General features: G+C 36.1%; 1 protein-coding gene across 5 annotated transcripts in view; it reads right to left on the bottom strand.

The window, feature by feature from the left end:
* Positions 1–23050, bottom strand: part of myo1ea (myosin IEa) — a 61038-nt gene that overhangs the window by 4074 nt on the left and 33914 nt on the right. For all 5 annotated transcript variants that reach the window (XM_082156032.1, XM_082156030.1, XM_082156033.1 and 2 more), the window contains 19 exons: positions 21969–22056; positions 19713–19802; positions 18814–18945; positions 17218–17352; positions 16919–17051; positions 15268–15464; positions 15102–15182; positions 14542–14628; positions 14265–14351; positions 13236–13403; positions 11254–11339; positions 8739–8820; positions 8454–8560; positions 6816–6914; positions 6118–6262; positions 3336–3450; positions 1881–2050; positions 1628–1773; positions 695–841 (listed from right to left, as the gene is read on the bottom strand). In XM_082156032.1, coding sequence (XP_082012158.1) covers positions 695–841; positions 1628–1773; positions 1881–2050; positions 3336–3450; positions 6118–6262; positions 6816–6914; positions 8454–8560; positions 8739–8820; positions 11254–11339; positions 13236–13403; positions 14265–14351; positions 14542–14628; positions 15102–15182; positions 15268–15464; positions 16919–17051; positions 17218–17352; positions 18814–18945; positions 19713–19802; positions 21969–22056 — 2295 coding nt within the window. The remainder of the gene's footprint in view (positions 1–694; positions 842–1627; positions 1774–1880; positions 2051–3335; positions 3451–6117; positions 6263–6815; positions 6915–8453; positions 8561–8738; positions 8821–11253; positions 11340–13235; positions 13404–14264; positions 14352–14541; positions 14629–15101; positions 15183–15267; positions 15465–16918; positions 17052–17217; positions 17353–18813; positions 18946–19712; positions 19803–21968; positions 22057–23050) is intronic.

Raw genomic sequence — 23050 nt, 5'->3', positions numbered from 1 at the left:
ATTTGTTAGGTATGTACATTACCATTCAAAAGTTTGAGGACAGTAAGATATTTTGCAAGAAATTATTACTTTTATTCAGCAAAGATGCATTAAATTGCATTAAAGTGACAAAAAACTGTAAAAAAGACAAAAGTGATTCTATAATGTTGCAAAAGATTTCTGTTTCAAACAAATGCTGTTCTTTTGAACTTTCTATTCATCAAAGAATCACAAAAAAAAAGTATAAAATGTTTCACAAAAACATTGATAATAATAATAAGAAATGTTTCTTGAGCGCCAAATCATCATATTAGAATGATTTCTGGAAAAAAATTAAATCAGCTTTGCTATCACAGGAATAAATTACATTTAAAAAATATTTTTTTTTTTTTTAAATTGTAATAATATTTCACATTATTAATGTTTTTACAGTATTTTTGATCAAATAATAATAGTCTTGGTAAGAGGCTTTTTTCAGAAACATAAAAACAAATCTTACTGACCCCAAATTTTAACAAATGTTGATCAAATAAATTAAATTAAATTATAAAATAAATTATAAAAACAACAGACATACTGTTCAAAATTAAAACAGTATATTGACACTTAAATACAGATCCTAAAAAAAATCATCTTATATGTATTATTCTGTTTAATTTGTATTCATTAAAAAGTCATGCCTTTGCTGTGCCATGTGAAAGATATTTCAACCTACGTGGTGCTAAATTTGAGAGGTAGTTTCTTTTGCGTTCTCTCTTCGTATCTGCGTGCCAGTAAACTGATGAACTCAGTCTTGAATACACACTCCAGCAGACTGTCATACTCGTCCTCGTGCAGGATCATGAAGTCATCCTGCATTGTGCTGTAGGAGAGACAAATGTCTTTTCAAGACCTGAAATATCCACATTTGTTCGATCATTCAACATGAGCACAGCCTTTCAGTTCAGGTAACACGTGTTGAGGCACTTTTAGGAATTTCCAAAGACACAAAAGTTGTCAGGTCACAAAAAACGCAAGTGATACGGGGGCTGTTGGGAGTTTTCGTGTCTGGGACACATGCAGAGATGCCCTGCTTCACCCAATAAACTTAAGTCTTTTCTAATGAGTTTTTTACAAGGTATACTCTCCCTTCCCAGCAACACCTGGTTCACATTATTGACAACCCCCCACTCACAAAAGCAAAGTATGCAAGGTTGTGGGGTGCTGGTACCGCTTCCTTGGACCTTATTTGTAAGATCTTTAGGTTTCTTTGAGAGAGTTCTGAATGTTTTTAATCATTTCCAGGGACCACTTAAAAAAAAACTATAAATGTTTTTTAAAAGACTGAAGCTTTGTATATCCAGACACTCTCGATTAAACGTGTTAAGTAACACAGGGCAGACGAAGGCTCTAACATCTAAACTGGACCTTTGATGTCTCTACGCCTATAATTCAGCAGATGGTTATACAAGGCATTATGGGACTGCATTCAGGGCTCGAAAATACAGGCTGTTTTACACATGGGAGGGAAGCTGCAGCTCTTTTGGCTCCTTGTGGCTGAATACAATTTAAAAAAATTGTGTGTGTGTCAGATCACCTCGAGTGCTAAGGTTGGTTGTAGCTTGCCATTACATTAATTAAACTGACTTGAGCTTGTGTGGTGACGTACCTGAAAGAAACAGCCATAATCTTCTCTACGTCAACTTTGCGCTTCAGGACCTCTTTCACAAGCCCTTTCTCTGGCCCCTGCTTCACCTTTTCTCTTCCAATCAGGTAGACTGATCTAGGGGTGAGGATCAGGTCTCTCTTGATGCTCTGAACAGATAAAAACACCCATACATGCATATAAATGCTACATGTCATGTGCTAAAAATAGTCACTGATACTCAGGCACATCTGTGTGCTAATTTTGGTATGCTCACCTTAAACCGCCTGTCAAATTTATTGACTTTGTCTGCAAAATCAATCTTCTCCCTCTTGCCCACAAACTGCCTGAGCTCAGGCCGGTCATCCATACCCAGGTAATCACCAACAAAGTTCCTGTTCAAGCTGTGCCTTCTTCTCTCCTTCCTGTTCAGCAGCAGATCAGAGGCTGGAAGAAGATAGAATACATCTTCAATGTTATTCTCAAAGAGCTTTAGTTCTTGTGCCATGTCCCGCCATGTCCAAAAGATGAGATGAGATTAAATAAGAGAGATGTGATGTGTACAGAAAACAGGACCAATTAAAGTAAATTTTGTATGTGAACAGAATTTTTGAGTATCCTTTACAATCAAGCTGTAATTTTGTCAAATTATACAAAAACTCTGAAAATATTTAATTGTGTGTATGTAGGATTTATAAAAATGCAGGCTATAAAATTAGCAGGAAAAAGGAGTAAGCCATTTTATTGCAAAATATTTTAAAATTTGTTACAAAAAAAAAAGATGGGATTTTTTTTTACAGAATTCTGCTTGGTTTCATGTACACTACCGTTCAAAACTTTGGGTTTGCAAAGATTTTTTTAATGTTTTTGGAAGAAGTATTTTATGCTCGTCAAGGCAGCATTTATTTGATTAAAATATAGTAAAAACAATAAGATTGTGAAATATTAGAATGACTGTAACCTACTGTAATCTATTTTAAAATGTAATTTATTCCTGTGATTGCAAAGCTGAATTTTCAGCATCATTACTGTGTCTTCAGTCTTCAGTGTCACATGATCCTTCACAAATCATTCTAATATGCTGATTTTGCTGCTCAAGAAACATTTCTTATTATTATCAATGATGAAAACAGTTGTTATATTTTGTGCAAACCTTGATACATTTTATTCAGGATTCTTTTATGAATATACAACTCAAAAGAACGGCATTTATTTGAAATAGAAATATTTTGTAACGTTATAAAAGTCTTTCCTGCCACTTCAATTTAATGCATCCTTCCTGAACAAAAGTATTGATTTCTTTCAAAAACTCTTACTAACAACAAACTTTTGAACGATAGCGTATGTCCATACTGGACACTGTTAATAGCTCAACTAAATACCAGTGAGAGTGGAAAACGTGTTTTAGTCGAATTTTAATACTAAAACGGTCCAAAAGAGCCTATAGCTGAAGAAACACCCAAACATGGACACTCAGACAGGGTGTGAGGTTTTTTTGTTTTCTTTGTGTGTGTATTATTACTTTTCAACATAATAACAATAATTCAGCTGAAAGCAGCAGTTGAGGTCAGACTCCAAAGATAAACAGGGAAAAACCCAAACTGTGACACATTCTGCCATGTAAAACAACATTGATTTCCCTTTTCTTATAATGTCTTTGTACGCAGGTGCTTGTACATGACGTCTAGCACTTCAGCCTTATTCCAACTATTTGTCTGAAGGTTAAACTCACCCTCCTCCCTCATTTGAACGTATTTCTTGCGTGCGCAAAATTTCCTCCAGGCCGTCTGAATGGTTCTGGCATAACCGTCGAATTTGCGATCTCTCGTCTCCTCCAGCAGGAAGAGCTGTAAATAGAATATAATGCAGGTTGTTTACATGAATCAAATCAAAAATACTCACAAACTCACAAGATATCCATTTAAATCAGTCACAAAAAAAAAAGATATACTAAATCCACGCTGTTACCGACTTAACATCTAATAGTGCAAATAGCATTAGTAAATAGAGCTGCATAAACATGTCCATTACACTAAAGGTCACTTGTCACTGGAGCTTATTAAACAGTCTTGGAAAAACAAGGCCCATTATGACACATGGTGGGTTCAGTCTGTCCTGTCTGTCATGCAGCAACTTCTCTTTTTCTATTTCAGATTTTCTATTTCTCTTTTTCAGTAAGCAGCTGTGTCCAAGTGTTTTGCGGTCATCCCATAATATAAATATATAATATCTGAGCACTGTGTAGCTCCACTGTGCTTCCTGTATCTCAGAACACACTGTCACAGCTCTGCCGCACTGTAGACTAAACAGCAGATCCTATCATTATCACAGAGGCCTGACACTGCCTCACACACACACACACACACACACACGGCTGGCACAGGATGACATATTAGACGCAAGTACACAATCCCTCTTTGCCTTCCATGTCACACACAAACAAACAAACAAACAGACACAAACCTCCCATTGATCATTATTTTCATGTTATTGCCATTAACTGATAAATGGCAGATTCTTATTTTGTTTTGTTCAAATAAATGAAAAACATAAATAAAAATAAAACATTAAATAAGTGCAATGCATAAGTGATTTTTATTTATTTTTGAAAAAGTATTACTTTCATTAAGCCAAGATTACATCAAGCAGTAAAACAAGATTACACCAACAGCAACTGTTTTCAGCAATTTCTTAATTTTTTTTTTAGAAATCATTCTAATTCACGGATTAGAATCATGGGACACTCTACAGACTGTAGACTGAAGAATGAAAAAGATTAAAAAAATCAGCTTTGCCATCATAGGAATGAATTACATTTTAAAATATATGAAAATAAAAACAGTTATTTTTAAGTATTTCTTAAAAAAAAATTATATTTCTCAATATTTAATGTATTTTAAATAAAAAAAAAACTTCTTTCAAAAACGCACAAAAAAATTTTTTTTACTGACCCCAAACTTTTGAATGATAATGTATGTACAAATATATTTCACTATTTCAATAATGTATAATATTTTTGTTGCAGTGCTGAGATTGAGATTCTTTTTGCATTACATATGCTGACAAGTGAAGGATGGTCAAAATATGCTTAACTGACGTAAAAAAATTATCATAATATAGAAACCTTAAGATATCTGGATCTTAATTGTATTTGTTTAAAATGTTCCCCCTTTTAATTTTGTGGTAAAATATGACCTGGACATTTCTTAACAGTGTTTGTGAAATTAAATCACACTGTTTGGATGTCTCATGCAAACACTGTAAGACTTAATCAGCTCTCAGTAGGATTAAAGAGCGACTACTACTACTACACACTCACACACTCTCTCTCACTAAACAAATTCCTGTAGTCATGAACTAATTACTTAGTATCAGCGCCTTATCTCAGAAAGAGTTTTGTTTTGAGAGGCAGTGCAGTTCAAATCTGGGTTCAAATTTTATATTACACAAACACACACATTTTACACAGAAAAGGCCACGTTTTAACACATACACGCTAAAGTCACACATCTCTGGATAATCTGGTGCATTCATGCCGAGCCACAGAGCCTTATACTGTGTCTCTATGTATACGTGTGTACATCTAAATGTCAACAGTGAGATCACAGCACATCCACAAGCAGTGCTTTCATAAGCATGCTGAAAAAAAAAGTAGTGGAAAAAGCAAAGCTGTCTTGGACATAACAGAAGCAGCTTTACCACAGCACTGTGTGTATCAGATCCAGAGCAATGTTGACCTAACGGTGCTGACGTGGGACCAGCCCAGTGTCCCTCCTCCTTCCCTACTGACTGCCCACTATTCATCAACCCACTCTGAGCTGAGCTGATGTCTGCCAGACAAAGGCTGACTCTTACACTTCGCCTCTCTTCTGCCATTACAGCACAACTCAAATGTTAAATCTTGACCAAAGTAAAAAAATGATGTTCAACAGGCTGCTGATAGGGAGGCTTGTGTCAAGTATTGCTGATGTCTGATGTATTTTTCTGAAGTGTGCATATTGTAGAGCAATCCAAAAGTATAAGGATACTGAAGGAACATTTAAAAATGAATCAGCGTCATTGCGTTATAATGAAATATAAAAAAAATGCATTTACCAAGTGTTCCGACCACAAACCTTTGAACGGTAGTGTATTTTAAAGAAAGATGGTACAAGCACACTGTTCAAGCAAAAAAGAGGTTTGGTTTTTTTTCACTGTCAAACTTATGGCCAAATTAGACTTTGTGTTCCATTCACTTTCATTCATTTGTATGTGAATGTGGGAGAGTCAGAGTGCAAACAAGTGTGCAGAAGGTTCCTCTCCCACCAACTCTGTCACGTGAAGTCTTGTTGTAGTGAAAAAGACGTTTGACTGACAAGAGGACCAAAATGTGAAATACTGACTTTTCAAAGTGGAGTAGACATGCATTTTGACATTTTAAATGTATTACAATTTTTTAGGATAACTTTGTATTGATTAAAAACAGACTCCCTGGGGCATGATATCATATCCTGTTGCTGAAAAATGTAACTTACCGATTCAGGGGCTTTGATGAAGATCTTGGTATGTCCGAGCTGATACTGGTCTTGGTCCATGTTCACGGAGCGCAGGAGATGCAGCACACCCTGCTTCTCATCCCCCCGCCATGTTGGCCACGACTCCTTCGTCAGAATAGCGTACCTGAGACACAGAAACAGAGAGAGAAGATGAGGAAGGTTTCATCATTTTGAGAATAAAATCATATTTTATTAAACTACATATTTTTCATTCATATAAAAGTACAGAATGCTCAGTTGTCTTCTGAAGTGGAGCGCTGTGTAAATATAGTACTGTAGGCAGTCTGTGTGTGCAAGATAAACACTTGAAAGGTGGAGTCCAAAAATATTAACACATCAAAAGATGATTCAGGGTTTTACTTTATGTAAAAAGTTAATAACCAAATGAAGCATGTGAAGTAATTGATCATATTAGACCCTTAAACCAACACAATGAGAGGAAACTGTCCAACTACCGGCCCATAACAGAAGAGGAACTAAAATTCGTCAACATAAAAGTACTATGACAAACTACCAACTTAAAGATCTCTCTTCCTTCTCTTTGTGAAATTCTTGTGAAAATATGGTGTCTTGTCATTGGATCTCAAAATTGTAACACCAGATATGTTCTCATTCCATGAAGTTCTATGAAGAGATCCCGGTCAGGCTTTAAAGATGACTTTGAAATCAGTCTTTACCGGTTCAAGAACTTGCGGAAGACTCGTCTGTAAGCATAGCCGGCACGCCTTACTCTAATATTCTCTTTCAGACCCAGATATTCGACCTGGTGCTTCACTCTAGAGAGAGAGAGAGAGAGAGAGAGATGGAGAGGAAGGAAGGTTAATATTTACAGCAACAGTCAAAAAGCCCCTTTACAGAAATTCATCTCAGTTTTTTACAATTTCATAGACAAAAAGGCATTTCAGCCTTTCCTAAATAAATGACTGAATAATTGCAAATCTCATTGATACACATCCTGAGAATGAAGTGTGAGTGCTAATTATACTGCCCATTGTGTCCAACATGAACAATGCTCACAAACTCTCATAACAGGAAGACCATTAGAGCCTGAACAATCCAACACGCTGGATCAGAACATTTCATTCCACATTTCGTTCCAAAAAAAAAAAAAAAACTATGGCGAAAGACGAAAAAGCCAAGAAAAGCAAACAAAAAAAGATGAAAGAACTGTCGGGACAAAGAACAACCATGCTGAGAAATAAAATCTGAATCCATGTTGCTACTTAGTTTCCCATTTTACACTACAGTTTAAAGTTTGGGGTCAGTAAGATTTTTAATACCTTTATTCAGCAAGGATGCATTAAATTGATCAAAAGCAACATTTACAATGTTAAAAAAGATTTCGTTTTAAATATCAAATAAATATCAAAACTGATAATAAGAAATGTTTCTTGAGCAGTAAATCAGGATATTAGAATGATTTGTGAAGGATCATGTGACACTGAAGACTGGACTAATGATGCTGAAAATTCAGTCTTGATCTATATTAAAATAGAAAACAGTTTTATATTGTAATAACATTTTACATTATTACAGTTTTTTTTCTTGGTGCATCAAGGCAGAGACTTTATAAAAACAGACCAACCACAAATCTTTGAATGATAGTGTTGAATTAAAATAAAGAAAAAACTTATAACTTAACTGGATTTCAGAAATTTAATTTGCTGATATGCTTTCCTTGAGAAAGTTTCTCTGTGATTTTTCTGCAGAACTGCTGTGACTTGTGAAAACACAAACAAACTCAGATGCCTCATTAAATAGGCATAATTATGATTATCAGTTACGTCGTAATGATATGACGCAGCGCCTGAAAATAGTCCCAAGCTTGGTAACTTCCAACGTGACCGGGACTAAGTTTGTCTAACCTATTAGACCTATTTTCAGGCGCTGCGTCATATCATTACGCCTGCTGGACTCATGGTACGGCAGCAAAGTTTCTTGATTATTACGCAGGAATGAGAGTATAGTTCCTAGCCATATCAGCCTAGAAAATCGCAACTTTACATTTTCCGTTGGTCTTAGTACACGATGTAACTACAGAAGAGTCAAGTTTTAAATAGGAAAAATATCGAAACTCTTTGGTCATTTTTTTGAGAGAGATGCAAATGGTCCTGTCCGATTCAATGATCTATGCTAAGCTATGCTAAAAGTGGTACCGCCAGACCCGGAGATCGGCTGAATGGATTCGAAAACGGTAAAACTGAACTGTTTAACTCTGGGGGAGTTGTAAAATGAGCCTATTTCCAAAAAAAGTGGAGTATCTCTTTAAGAGACTTTTGAATGAACGTGAATTCAACTTCACCATAATCTCTTACCTGCTCTCCTCCCAGTCTTTGGGCTTCTTGGTCTCATTGGGTTTGATACAGCGGATGTAGTGAGGTGTACACTTCATCAGGGTGCTCACCAGATCATTGGCTTGTTTCTGCCATTAGAAAGAAACAGAAAGGATGTAAAAAGCAGCTTACAAGAAAACACCATTAAACCTGCAAACCACTTAATCTACACAGACAGTCAGGCAACCAGAAAGTGTGAAAAATTGTTTAGTTATATGAGGTGAAACAGAGAACCTGCAAAGAGCCTGCAGAATAGACTCAACTCACCTTGATTTTACTCCCTGCAGTAGTGGGTCTGCCTTTTTTCTCAGCATTGAGGTTTTCTGAGAACAGGGCACGGATGAAAGGTCTAACGAAAAGAATTAAACCAGATAGGAATGATTTGAAAGGTGAATACAGGATAAAGAAATACAGACTGTAACAGACAGGAATGGTTTGAATCATGTCTCTCCGCTGCAGACCAGGGTCACTTGAATTCCTGCAGGCCACAGTGCACATTGTTTTGGAGTTCATCATCACTGGGACAGGGTAAGAGTTTGAATACTTGTGGTTTTTAATCTCTGGTGTTCACTATCCTTTAGTCTCACTGCCTCCTGAATAAGCCTTTTACAAAGCTTATAGATTGGTTGGTTGGTGTTTTAATGACATGCCAGATTCTTTGGCTATTTTCATGGCAAATAACTAGTTCCACTATAAAAAAGCAATAATAAAAAAAAAAAACCTATATGATGTTTTTAAAGTTTGCTTTAGATAAAAACTGATCTCTATGTTACCTCTAAAAATGTTACATTTAAAAATGTATTGTAACATAATTTCCAAAGAGAACTTAAACCAGAACAATTTAATCAAATATGTTTAAGAGATACTAAACTCTGGCATGAGGAACATCTGAGCTTGTAGAACTAAATGCTTTGTTTTTATTGGATTTCAATATTCACAAAACCCTATTAGTATTTCAGAAAATTCCTTGTTTAGCACAGTTGTGCTCTCTGGACAGATTCTGTACCAGAAGCCAGCTGGTAGTAAAACAAAAAATCATCTACTAAGGCATCTCATTTTACTAACAGGCTTATTGTATCCAGTAGTTTTCTTCTTCTTCTTTCGCCATGGAAGTTTATGGCAGCAAATAGAACCGTATGGTAAAAAGTTGTGAAATTTGGCACACTGATAGAAAAGAGTCTGAACAATAACCACAGCAATTTTGGAGTCGCTAACTCAATCACTATAGCGCCACTAACTGTCCAAAATTTCACTTACGTTTATGTTAATAACTTTTGAACCATAAAATGGCTAGAGACAAAATTCAGTTTTCTTGATTTCTTGGTTCAAGATGATTCGATTGCATTCCATATGATATAATTTGGTAACAGCGTCACCTATTGGTCAAAAGTGATAAGCAATTAAATCATATTAAAAGTGATTGTATTTATGATTTTTCAGCCATTTTGCCTAAAATAATCTAAAAATGCCTTTAATTACTCATTGTTGCAGTTGGTTTAATGCTCCCAGCCATGCTTCCATTACTCATCTGGCCTTTTATGTGCTTGGCCCTTTAATTGCTGCTTGCAGCTATATTTATTATTATTATTAATTTTTTTATGTAAACATGCACTAGATGGACATGTTTGACAATTGCAAATGTTTGTGTCTTTAGCAGCATCTTGCGCATGACACAGCTTTGTAAAATGTGGCACTCAAGTTAAAGGAAGAAATCTTGCGTTTTAAACACAAAAACATATTCTGTGTGAGTGGGCCCTAAATTATCCTTTTTATACCTGTGGGTGGATTTTTCTTATTGCAAACAATCCATTTCTGGCATTCTTGTGTGTATTATGTGAAAGTTATAGGCTATAAAATGAAAAGGCTATAAAAACAATGTTTAAGTCTTGTTGCTATACTATGTATTTTAACATCTATTCCAGTGCAATGTCCTGCCCCTCAAACTTCCATTGAAAGCACATTATAATAAACAAACTTTAGCTAAGGGATTAAGAAAGAGATTATATAACGAGAAATTATTATCAGTCAACCAAGCATGGCACAAATGTAGTCGATAGAGTTCAAATGAACTGTACTGAACCTAGTCAGAGATAATGGTGACGTTAGTAATGAAGAGAACAGCATTTTTAAAGCACTTTTCTCTTCTAAAATCCGAGCACATTATTTCTAATACCAGAAAACCCACATAGTTATATGATGGTAACAGCTTTTCTTGCTTTGCTCTAACCTCTCAATGGGGGTGGAGCTGCAGGACCACGTCTGCGCAGATGGACAGGAAGCCCTGCTTCGTCACTGACTTGACAACTAAGATTTCTCTTTCTTCTGTTTTGTGCATAAGACCTGCTGGCTGGTGCAAAGGAAGTTCCTCTGCAAACTCTGCATGTGTGTGTGGTGTGTATATATGCATGACAGCACATGTCTGAATGCTGTCTAAAAGCGGACCCCCAGAAAGCCTCACAAAGGGCTGCTGGAGGAGACGGTTTTGCACAGATGGCTTCTGAAGCACAAAAGAGGCCCAGGAGCACATAAGAGTGATGGGCACGCTCTACAGTCCAACTCCCTTGAGAGATAGAAGGGCCTTTTGAACTCAGAAACAATGCTAATCTCCTGCACACTTCTTTTATAGGCCCTCAGCCTTCAGCTGGCCTGATTATATCCATGATTTACATATATTAAGATGTTCAAGTGCTCACAGTGACTGAGGTCTCTCTGAGAGTCTGTTACAAGCAGCTGTTGAATGATTCGAGACTGGCTGTTGTTATGATGGCGGATTAACACTTACATCTCACTGCTCTGCATTAACTCAATCAGGTCAGTGAACAGCACATCCCTGTTTCTCTCACAGAAACCCTCTGCATCATAAGACACCTGGGGGGGACAAATAACAGCATTAAATCAGTTGTGTGTTCTGAACAGGGTTAGAAAATCAAAAAAACATTTCAGCCACATTGAGCCAATAAATGTTCAGATCAAAGTCAGTTCAACCTATCAATGACTTAGTCTTTGCATATACAACAGGGTACAATATTTATATATATTACACACACACACACACACTGAACAAAATTATAAACACAACACTTTTGTTTTTGCCCCCATTTTTTATGAACTGAACTCTTCTGAACTTCTATGTACACAAAAGGCCTATTTCTCTCAAATATTGTCTAAATCTGTGTTAGTGAGCACTTCTCCTTTGCCGAGAAGTGCTCACTAACACAGATTTAGACAGATTTGTGAACAATATTTGAGAGAAATAGGCCTTTTGTGTATAGAAAAAGTCAGAGTTCAGCTCATGAAAAATGGGGGCAAAAACAAAAGTGTTGCGTTTATAATTTTGTTCAGTATATATATATATATATATATATATATATATATATATATATATATATACAGGGTTTCTGCAGGTTTCAGTAAGTCAAATTTAAGACCTTTTTAAGACATTTTAAGACCATAAAGAATTAAATTTAAGACCTACACGACGCATTATCCAAGTTAGATAGATAGTTACCTCAGGATCATTAGAGTATCTATCTATCTATCTTTCTATCTATCTATCTAGGATTATCTGATGTGTGTGTGTGAGAGAGAGGGAGAGGTAGATATTTTTTTAATAGAAAATTGTACTTTTGCATATTATACAGTAAAACACAATTATTGTTGATTTTAGTTGATCATAGTTGATCATAACTAGAGAGGAAATGATGAGATGATTAAAGTGACCAAAATTATCACGGTTATCACAGAATCCTGTTCAAAAAGTACTAATACTACAGAATGAAGTCAATTCAACAAGTTTTATGTCGAAAAACAGCAAATAAAAAATGTATTAGCATCAATATGCACTTTTTGTTTACGTAAACATTAAAATGCCATTAAAAATTATGGCCAGATTTTAAAAGAGTGTCTTGCAACATGTTATATACTAAGCTCCATCTGTAAACAATTAAGCTCATTAGGAGTATAAGATTAGCATCACATCATAAACAGTTACAAATTATGATAGTTACAACAATCAATAAAGATCCCACTGTAGGTTAACAAGATCATCTAAAACACATAATCAACACGTCGTCATCAAACAGCATCAAACTGTTACAACAATCAGTCAGGCTCCATAGCAACCCAAACTCATTGTGAATACATAGTAGAAATGAGCTTAATTGTTTACAGATGGAGCTTTGTTAATTGGTCATGTGTTTATCTTAAAAGAGATGAATTTGAACATTTGTACAAGTTCAAATAAAGTTTTGACAAAAAAGGTTTTATACAAAGATAAATCTCATATTTCAGCCTTTGTGGTTTTTTAGACCTCACTAAATTCAATTTAAGACCTAGGATGAAAATCTGGCCGTTTTTAAGACTTTTTAAGGCCTTAAATTTAAAGTTCAGAATTTTAGACTTTTTAAGACTTTTTAAGACCCCGCGGAAACCCTGTATATATATATAAAATTATTTTTTTTATCATGGAATTTCCATTGACTGTTGAATGTACTTATTATAAATCTAATGGTGCAGGATGTGGGCGGGCCTCCGCTCAGAGCACGCCTCATTGAACACAGGGTATGTGGAAGGTACCACACATACTGAACTACCTCAAGCCAACAAAGAGTATACAAGAAACTAAGAGAGAGATGGAAGGAAAGAAACAGCAAGAGACAATGCAATTTAGAAACAAAGGCAAAAGAGTAGAAGTAGAAAGTAAAACATTTAACAACACTACAAGAGGGATAAAGAGATGTTTGAGACAGAGAGAGGTATAAATACCTTGCCAGCGTAATGGTGGATGATAAAGCCCTGGTTCCAGCTGTTAAAGTGCTCGTGGTTGTTGATCTGCATTCTGAGCTTCTGAAGCATCGTCTGATCTGCGCCTTCACCCTTCGCATGCATAGTAGCACACACATCGTCCAGTATACTCATGATGCCTGGAGGATTCTGGGAAAGGACACAAACAAATGAAAATGACATTTATACTGTAAAATGCATTCATAATCATTTTGAGACATCCTATTAGGCTCCTATTGGTCCTTTTATTTAATTTTTAATTTTCTCTTTTTGTTAGGGTTTTATTTTGGCTCTTGTTGATTCTTATGCAGCCTTGATAACAAGCAACCAGAGCCAAAATATCAATGCATCTTGATCTGCATTTGTGGTATACAAATAAAATATTTTGTTAGTAGTAGTAGCAGCAGCAGCAGTAGTAGTATATAGTTAAATAGTAGTAGTAGTAGTAGTATAGTTTTAGATCATGTATAGCATGTTGCATTGCAGGATGTTAACTTTTACCCCCATACTATAGTACACAAAGATTTAAATTTACAAACATTCATGCCTAAAGTCTCTGAAACGGTTTGAGTCCACATTCACAGACCTTTCAAGCTTAATCAAAACTATTATCATACATTAATCTTTAGTGAAAACACACCTGTCAGAAAATTCAGACATCTCTTTATCCACACAGAGTCCAACAAAGGGAAAACAGCTTGTAAATTTCTCACAGACAAGCATTAGCTTTTAGCAGTGACACAGAGAAGCACTTTCTCACATGCTGTCATACAGAGGTTCTCCCTAGTTGTGAATTTCATGGCTCTTTGTGTCTAGTCTCTCTGTGAGTGGAGCAAATTGAATTTGGAGGCATATCAACCAGTTTGAGGCCATTAGACAAACAGTCATGGGAAGAGAACTTCTTAGTGTGTTAATGTTAGTTTTATTGATTTAACTGCACTTGGCAAGGGCAGATACTATCCAGCTTTTGAAATAGATGGATGCTTGAATTACACAGTTGGCGAAACTTACTATTTTACTCTCAATGAGGTCACAGACGATCTTATTGTTGAAGTACTCTATGGGAGTCCATCGGATTCCTTCCTGTACATACTCCTCCTGAAGAGAGGAAAAAGACAGAAAAGAAAAGAAAAATGATGAAAATGATCCTATACTAGGGTGGAGCAGAAGTACTTCCTGTGCGGCCAGAACAAGGTTAAGGGAAAGGTGTGACTTAAAATGACAAGAGTCTTATTCAAGATCCACATCGCAACAACAATAAAAGCACATGGGACTAATGAAGTGTTACCTGCTCAGCTTTTAGAGTCAGCTCAATGAAAATCTGCTGCAGCTTTTCATTCACAAAGTTGATGCAGAACTGCTCAAATCCATTTTTCTAAAAGAGCAAATGAAAACACAAAAGACAGATAGATAACTATGAACCAAAAATAATACCAGTAGTCAAATGAAAACAAATAAGATGTAAATATCACAAACAATGATTCAACATTATTATTATCAATAGCACTTCAAAATACACAGTTGCTGCTTAAGAATTCTGCATTTTAATGGTTAACTGGAATTGGAGCAGCACAGGATCAAATTAAAAGGGTTGAAAGCCCTGTTATCTAGCTTTATCCTTCTTATGAAGGCAACACAAGTAGTTATCTTAATGGTCTCAATACCAGATGCTAAACCAAGAGATTATCAGATTAGTCAAGCTCATTAATATGTTATCTGTTTACAAAAAGAGAGGGGAACCAATCCAGACAATTAAAAATCAGACATCTCATTCATCTTATCTCATTATGTAGACTGGATAGCTCCAAATTCAAATATTGACTAGAAAAAATATTTAAAAACACCAACCTGAAAAATCTCAAAGCCATATATATCCAATACTCCAATGTTCAGCTCTTGATGGTCCTTAACCATGGCTTTATTGATTGACTAAAGAAAAACAGGAACCCATTCAGTGCTTATTTCTTCTGTAACTTCTGTTTTTAAAAGGGATGTAGGTGCATATTGCCTGTACCTCAACCAGGTAGTCAAAAACACGAGAATGCAGAGCTTTGGAGAGGGCATCGCGTGTGAAACACGCCTGCTCCACATTCAGCGTTACGTCTATGGACTCTGACTTGCCCCCCCACTTGCCATCCATCTTACGGCTGGTGAGTTTTTCTTTAAGACGATTCTGATCAATGCCCAACAGGAAGGCAGGAAATGCCAAAACTACAAGAAGGAGAGAGAACAGTTTGGTAGAGTTAGAGTTATATATATTTAATTATATATATTTGCACAGTAAGGCATACATGAGTGTTTCTAAATATATAATATACACTACTGGTCAAAAGTTTGGGGTCAGTAAGATATTGTAATGTTTTTATGGTCATAAATTCCTTTGATGGCAAAGCCGAATTCTCAGCTTTAGTGTCACATGATCCTTCCAAAATGCTGATTTGGTGCTAAAAACATTTCTCGTTATTATCAATGTTGAAAACAGTTGTGCTGCTTAATATTTTTGTGGAAACTGTCATACAGTTTTCTCAGGATTTATTGTTTAATAGAAAAGTTCAAAAGAACAGCATTTATTTGAAATATAATTTTATAAACATTTATAAATGTCTTTACTGTAATTTTTGCTGAGTTTAATGCACCGTTGCTGAGTAAAAAGCATTCATTTTATTTAAAAAAACCGAAATCTTACTGACCCCAAACTGTTGAAATATAACAACACAACATAACATTACTTTGCTTTTAAAAAAAGTAACAAAAAGGGGTATGTCATAAAAATGACTCATGATCATTTCTTTCTGTGTAGTCACAACAATAGATTTCTTCTGAGGAGAGGCACGGGTGAGACACCAGTCCTGAGCCTCACTCCATTTCTGAGCAACCCCACCTCATCACTGACTCACCTCCTTAAAAAAGAAACTTCCCTCATTCAGCCCTGATAGTGATACAGTCCGTCATACTGCTTAAGTATGGCTCATTATTCAGATGTACGGGTGTGGTAGAACAGAGCGCACAAAACTGACCTCCCAAAACAACGCAATTATAAAAAGATCTGGGACTGTCCACGGTTCTCAAAGCTACCATGATGTCAATCAAAGACCTTCATAAAAATCTATGGATCTGAAGATGTTATCTATAACTGTTCGCATACGGTTTTGTCATAAGCAGGCAGCTGAGCAGTTGTGCCGTGTGTGCTTTTTACATTGGCCAACCAACACTAAATGTGTGAAAGCCGCTGGCGGCAGACAGGAAGAGGGGTTGGGGGGCTGGGAACAGGAAAAGGCACAGATTAACTTGGTCTGCTCCCAGCACAGCATGGCTTTATGCCACAGCAAACAGCCTCTGTCATTCAAATGCATTGCTCCACCTGAGAGCTTGGACACACTAGAGGGAAGGGGAGAGAGAGAGAGAGAGAGAAAGAGAGAGAGAGAGAAAAAGAGAGAGAGAGAGAGAGAGAGAGGAAATAGAGGGGTGGGCTGAACGTTCCGAGTTTCACTGTGTGTACTTTTATTGTGTGATGTAATATGCAGATACCAAGAGCGCATAAACAGAGCGCTAATTTGGTGTGGCAAGACAGTTTGGCATGAGCTAATGTAGAAAAAAAAATCAGCAGTACATAGTTCAAACGGGGACACCAAAAACAAGGGACGACGCAAAACTAGTGTACGTACACTCATCATTTTCTACAGCAGCGTAATTCCCTGCTTCCCTAAAGTTGATGTTCCCAAGGTGAAGAATTCCAGCCACAATTTGCAGTACCAGGTTACGGTCCATCCCTGAGATACCAATCACGTCCATGGCATGCTGGGGTCAGACAGAGAGAGGAGAGAGGAGAGGGAATATGAAAAGAGGGGAGAGGGATATGGAAAATAGTTGTCATATTTGAACAGGTAAAATCTTCACAGCTAAATAAGACTCCAAGGACAGAAGAGCCTATCTCAAAATAGCAAGCTGCCTAAATCATACTTACCAAGGTTTCCTGGAAATCATGCTTGTCGTTAATATCGTCAACTTTATAGGAACCTGACTGGTTGAGGTAAGTATAGTAATCCAGGTTTGTGATACCTAGACTGCTTTTCTGGTCTCCACCTGCTCCCTCTATTAGCTGTGAAGAGAAATGATATATTTTATTACATAAAATTCATTTCAGAGTTTTCATTAAAGTATGTTTCTTCAACTTTTTTTTGTCAGAAATTTTTTGTCCTAAGGATTTTATTAAAACCAAGAGTTTTCAACTTTTTTTCAGTTTTTTGTTACTTGAAGGTCACATTAAAACTTTTTTGTAACATTTTGTAAGCTTTTTGCTATCTAATAGTTTTTAAGGAAACAACAGTGTCAGTGAAGAGCTTGCCTGAGATGAAATATAAGAAAAGAAAGAAAAAAAAAAGAAGAAAAAAGAGGGCTGTGCAATGATTAATCGAAGCGCATCCAAAATAAAAGTTTGTGTGTATTTATATATACAAAAAAATTATACACAGTACAAAAACATATATTATGTAAACAAACTTTTTATTTTGGATGCGATTAATTGTTGCACAGCCCTAAACAATTTAAATAACAGTTGTGAGAAGAATATTGTTTTTATGTATCATTTCCTATCAAGTTTAAATTTTGTCAATTCATATATACTATCAATCAGAAGTTTGAGTTCAGAAAGGTTTTTTTTAAAAAAAATTTAAGAAATTAAAACTTTTATTCAGCAAGGGTGCACTGCATTTATCAAAATTGTAACAAAAGTTTTCAATTTCAAATAAATGAACTTTTCAGTTCATCAAAGAATCCTGAAAAAATATTAAGTTTCCACAAAGATATTAAGAAGCACAACAGTTTTTTTTTATGATAATAATAAGAAATGTTATTTTTTTATCAAATAAATGCAGCCTTGGTGAGCACTTCTTTCAAAAACATTAAAAAAAAATTCTTACCAACTCCAAACTTTTGAACGTTAGTGTGAAATATTATTTAATGTTGTGTATCTTGTGACAGCAAGACAAAGGAGTCAGCCATTTTATTCCAAAAGCGTCACCACTGTCATTTTCACTACAGAAAGCCATTAAACACAATACAAAGTTTTAGATGTGGAGGAAATGACACTGTGTTGGGAATTTTTGACACTCTGGGGCGGAAAAAAGTAGGAATTCTCCTGGACAATGTTAGCAAAAAAAAAAAAAAACCTAGTGAGTGTGAAAAGTGTAAGAGAATTTATTTTCTAAAAGCCTACCGAGCCAAAAGTGTCCATAGTTGAAGAAACACCAAAATACAAAAAGTCCTAAATAACTCAACCATAAGAAACAGTCAAACTCTCCAAACTTGTGAAGAAGAAACAGCAGCGAGGAGACCTCATTAAGAGGAGGTCAGACAGTATATCCCTCTTCCAAAGAGCTCAAGTGGTAAACTCAAAACAACGTGACCTGCTTTTCAGAGCCAAATGGCTCCATCTTCCCTTTCCTGGATTTTACTGTGGTTATTCATTCAATTTTTCCTCATAACATTGTGTACTTTTGCTACTGACGTTCACAGTGACATTTTCTGAGGGAAGAAGCCCACCTCATGTCCTCATTCTCACCTGGTAGAAGATGTGGAAGCTCCTCTCTCCAGGATTCCTCATCACCACGCGTGATTTTTCCAAAAGAAAGTTGGAGATTTTCCCACCATCTGGCTCCCCGCCGGAACTGAACTGAATCTCAAAGTATTTCCCCTGTCGGTGAAAATGAATGTTAAAAAGGCACAGACGTGATATTCTGCAGGTGGATGTGCATATGCCCAGAACAGAAAAAAAGGAAATGGGTGCCACACACACACACACACACACACACACACACACACACACACACACACACACACACACACACACACACACACACACACACACACACACACACACACACACACTTCACTATCATTTATGCGTCTCTCTCTATCCATTTATGTGTGCTGTGCTGTCCACGGTTACCAGACATGCCCAGATTTAAAACTGTAATGACATTACCAGCCCCTGAACTCATCAAAATGATTTTACATCTACAAAACACTCCTATCCACTACATAATCCATTAGTATTACTTCTAATTCATTCTTCTTTAAAACAAAACTACACCAGTCCCAAGAACAAGACATGTGTGGGCATAAATGTAGCAGAACTGCAAGTAAATGTGGCGTATAAAACATAGTTTGTAATGACTGCTTTGGCCTGTGAGTATTTTTAAGGGCAGTACTTGCCACGTTTAGGTTAAAGCCTTACGATAACATCATATTTATCAAATGTTCTTATTTCAGTGGCAAAATTGTTCTTTCTTTCTTTCTTTCTGTATTTAAACTGGATGATCACCCTGTTTTTGTTGATTCTAGTGCAACTGTGTTCCTCTCAAATTTATCCTGAGCACAAGATACACCCCAAGACATCAAGACATCTGCTGTCTGCTCTCTTCAATAAAATAAATCTATGGGAGAAGGAATGCTGCTTACAAATCGACTGGAATTGTTGTTCCTCACTGTCTTAGCATTCCCAAAGGCCTCCAGAAGAGGGTTGGACTGCAGAATGATGTCTTTTACATGCTGTGTAGAAAGAAACAGGAAACAGAGAGGGTTTGAGAGTTACATTGACATTTGGCACACTGTGGAGGATAATAAGTACAGCACATATGCTGATCTAGAACTGATCGGATGAGGAAATATCCAGTTTGTAGGGTGAATTCAGGTAAAACTGGCCATCTCAATGTCAAAAAGTGGCCTGAATCCACCCTACACACATTGATATCAATACATGTGCACATTCCACACAGCATTTGCACAGCATTGTCTAGTTTGAGCCATTTGACTCAGCAGCCAAGAGACAGACAGACAGATGCAGAGGTTCTGGGATATCCAAAAACCATCACTGTTTATAACATTAGGCTTCTGGAGACTGAAGTCCCATGTTTAAGTCCTTATCAAACATACAGTATATAGGGCACAAACTGCATAAAGATATTTAAAGGGCATATTTATAATTTCTCCAACAAAAAACACCTGTTTGTAGTCCTGCCATTAATTTCCATGACTTTCATTTTATACATTTGCATAATTCCCACCTACTGGCTTCTTTTGGCCACTCTAAAAGAACCAACTGATTTTACTATGTTGAGGAGACGCTGTTTTTTATTCATGGCAAGGGCAGAATACATTGTATGGACTTCTAATACTCAAGCCATAGTTACCATCTATAATACTGTTTACAGTTGCCTTGGGAACTGGAACCCAATCACAAGAGACTGGGCCAGCTGACCAATCAGAGCAGACTGGGTATTTCAGAAAAGTGGGCTTTAAAGGCAAGAGAACTAAAACAGAGCATTTCAGACAGAGGGTGAAAAGCAGCAACGTACAGTAAGAGAAAAGTAATGTTTTTTTGTTTTTTTTTACTTTAAATCATGCAATTTTATTCTCGCAGACCCCAAAAATAAAATGATGAACTTGGAAAAAAAAGCCACATTGCTGATGTAAACAAATTAGAGCAGAAAGCTTGTTTGCATTTGCAATACCAGGAAAAACACACATGGATAATTTGCATATAGACAAAGAGAAAGGGTACCACCTCTTGTGTGGACCACTAGAATACAAAATATAGATACAGACAAATAAAAGACAGGAAAATAGTGGGAAAAGGAGACAAAAAAAATAAGAAAGAGGGAGATGATTATTACATCACAGAAATTAGGATGTACCATACAACAGTGATGGTCATATGATCATGAGGCACAGTGACATCCGAGGGATCAGACAGACAAAGGCACAGTAGAGCAGAGGGGCTTTCTGTTATACTACAATACTCTACTTTGTTTAGGACGCAAACAAAACATGCCCATCAAAACACATGATAACAGACAAAATAAGGCTTTAAAAAACATTGACCCGTACGTTTCGGAGCACATTTTTTTATATTTTACCTGGATGAGTAGGCAAAAGTACTCATAAAGAATATAATTTTTACAGTGTTTTGACTCGTAAAAGCACTTTTTGTGATGTCTATTCAATGCATCTGTCTGAAACAATAATGTACTGTCTTAGAGTTCTTTATTAACATGAAATATTTCAGATTTGGTATTATAAGTCACTAATCAAAATAAGTACATTTGTGACTGATAAGTGTACAGAAGTTCACATGTTCTAAGCTCAAGTTTCTCTTTGGATCATTCTCAAATCATGCTGGAAAACATGATCATCAGGTTTTAAACAAACGTATGGAGTTCAAGAAGCTCGAGTGATGCTGTCATTGAAGCAAAAGGCGGAAAAAACAAATGAAGGTCATGTTAATTTTCACTCAAAATGTTGTGCATAATACGTGCATTTTTTTAACTATGGGTTCTCAGACTTTTGGACTGAACTATATACACTCATAAACAAAGGGTTAATTTAGTCAGATTAATGCAATCAACAAGTGTCAGTCCTCTGACTCTGAGCTCACTCACATGGGGGACACAGGATAGATCAGAGGGGGATTGTGGGGGACAGATGGCTGCGGGTTGGATTTAGGGGATGAAAGAAAAATTCTAAGAAATGGAGGTAGAGGAATGATGTCATGAGCCCAACTTTCTGTCTAACATTAACTGTCAGAAAGAGTCTCAGTAAAGTCATCAGAAAAGAGAAAAAAAAACTTCCTGTATCTATTTGATCACACCTGAACTAATCCTGATAGTGTCTCTGCATGTACAACAGTTTAATGTTAGTTTATTCTGTGCAACCCACCTGAACTCTAGGACCTCCACCTGAAATTTTGGAGATGTAGCCCATGATGTACTTTGCTGCTACTGTCTTCCCTGCTCCGCTCTCACCACTGTGAAGAACAAAGAAAAAGATGACAATATTAAGTTAATTCTGTAAAAATAAATGAATAAATAAATGAACAGTAATATTTCACAATATTCCTGTTTTTAATGATTTGAATTATTAACAAAATGCAGACTTTCGGAAGATAAGAGAAAACATTATTCCAAACTTTTGAACAGTAGTGTATATACGGATACATGTATAGATCTTAAAAACATAATTTATTGCTATTATACAGTACATATATTAGGATTTTAAGATCTAGTAGTGACAACAATGATTGTTACAAAATAACAGCAACTGCATTTAATGTTTTAACAATCACCATTGTTTTGAGCATATTAAAAACTCACATTTTTTTCACTTACAGCAGTTTAAAAACAAGAACAGGAGGGCGTTAACAAGTAAAACCAGCCCTGTGTGTCCCACAGCACAATACTAAAATCTGCTCAGCAAGCTTTTAAGAGGGTCAGAGAGGGTTTAGTAGATTCTTATCCTCAATTAATGCAGATCAAGTAGAATGGTGTTGTCGAGAGGGGGATTCCTTTAATTAACTAAATATGTTACTATATTACTCCATAGTGAGCTACAGTCTGCACTGTGTTAGTGGATACTGGGAGCACAGGCTTATTTACATAATATGTGAATGGCTTGTTTGAATACAGAATGCACATAAAACAAAAGGTTTGTTTATGTAGTCAGTAATGTTCTTACAAGACGATATGTATACATCTGAACAGTGAATGCCAAATCACACATGCACACACATCTTATGTTCACCAAGGCTGCACTTATGAGATTAAAATACAGTAAAAACAGAAATATTGTGACATATTATTTCTGATTTCGATTTTAATATATTTTAATGTAATGTATTTTTATGTAATTTATTCCTGTGATGGCAAAGCTGAATTTTCAGCATCATTACTTCAGTCTTCATTCTCACATGATCCTTCAGATAGCATTCCAATATGCCGATTTGCTGCTCATTTATTATTATT

This window comes from Leuciscus leuciscus (genome assembly GCF_965113295.1).
Source record: "Leuciscus leuciscus genome assembly, chromosome: 2".
In the NCBI taxonomy this organism is placed as follows: domain Eukaryota; kingdom Metazoa; phylum Chordata; class Actinopteri; order Cypriniformes; family Leuciscidae; genus Leuciscus; species Leuciscus leuciscus.
The sequence above is the reverse complement of the archived record's forward strand: the minus strand, read 5'-3'. Positions and strand labels throughout refer to the sequence as shown.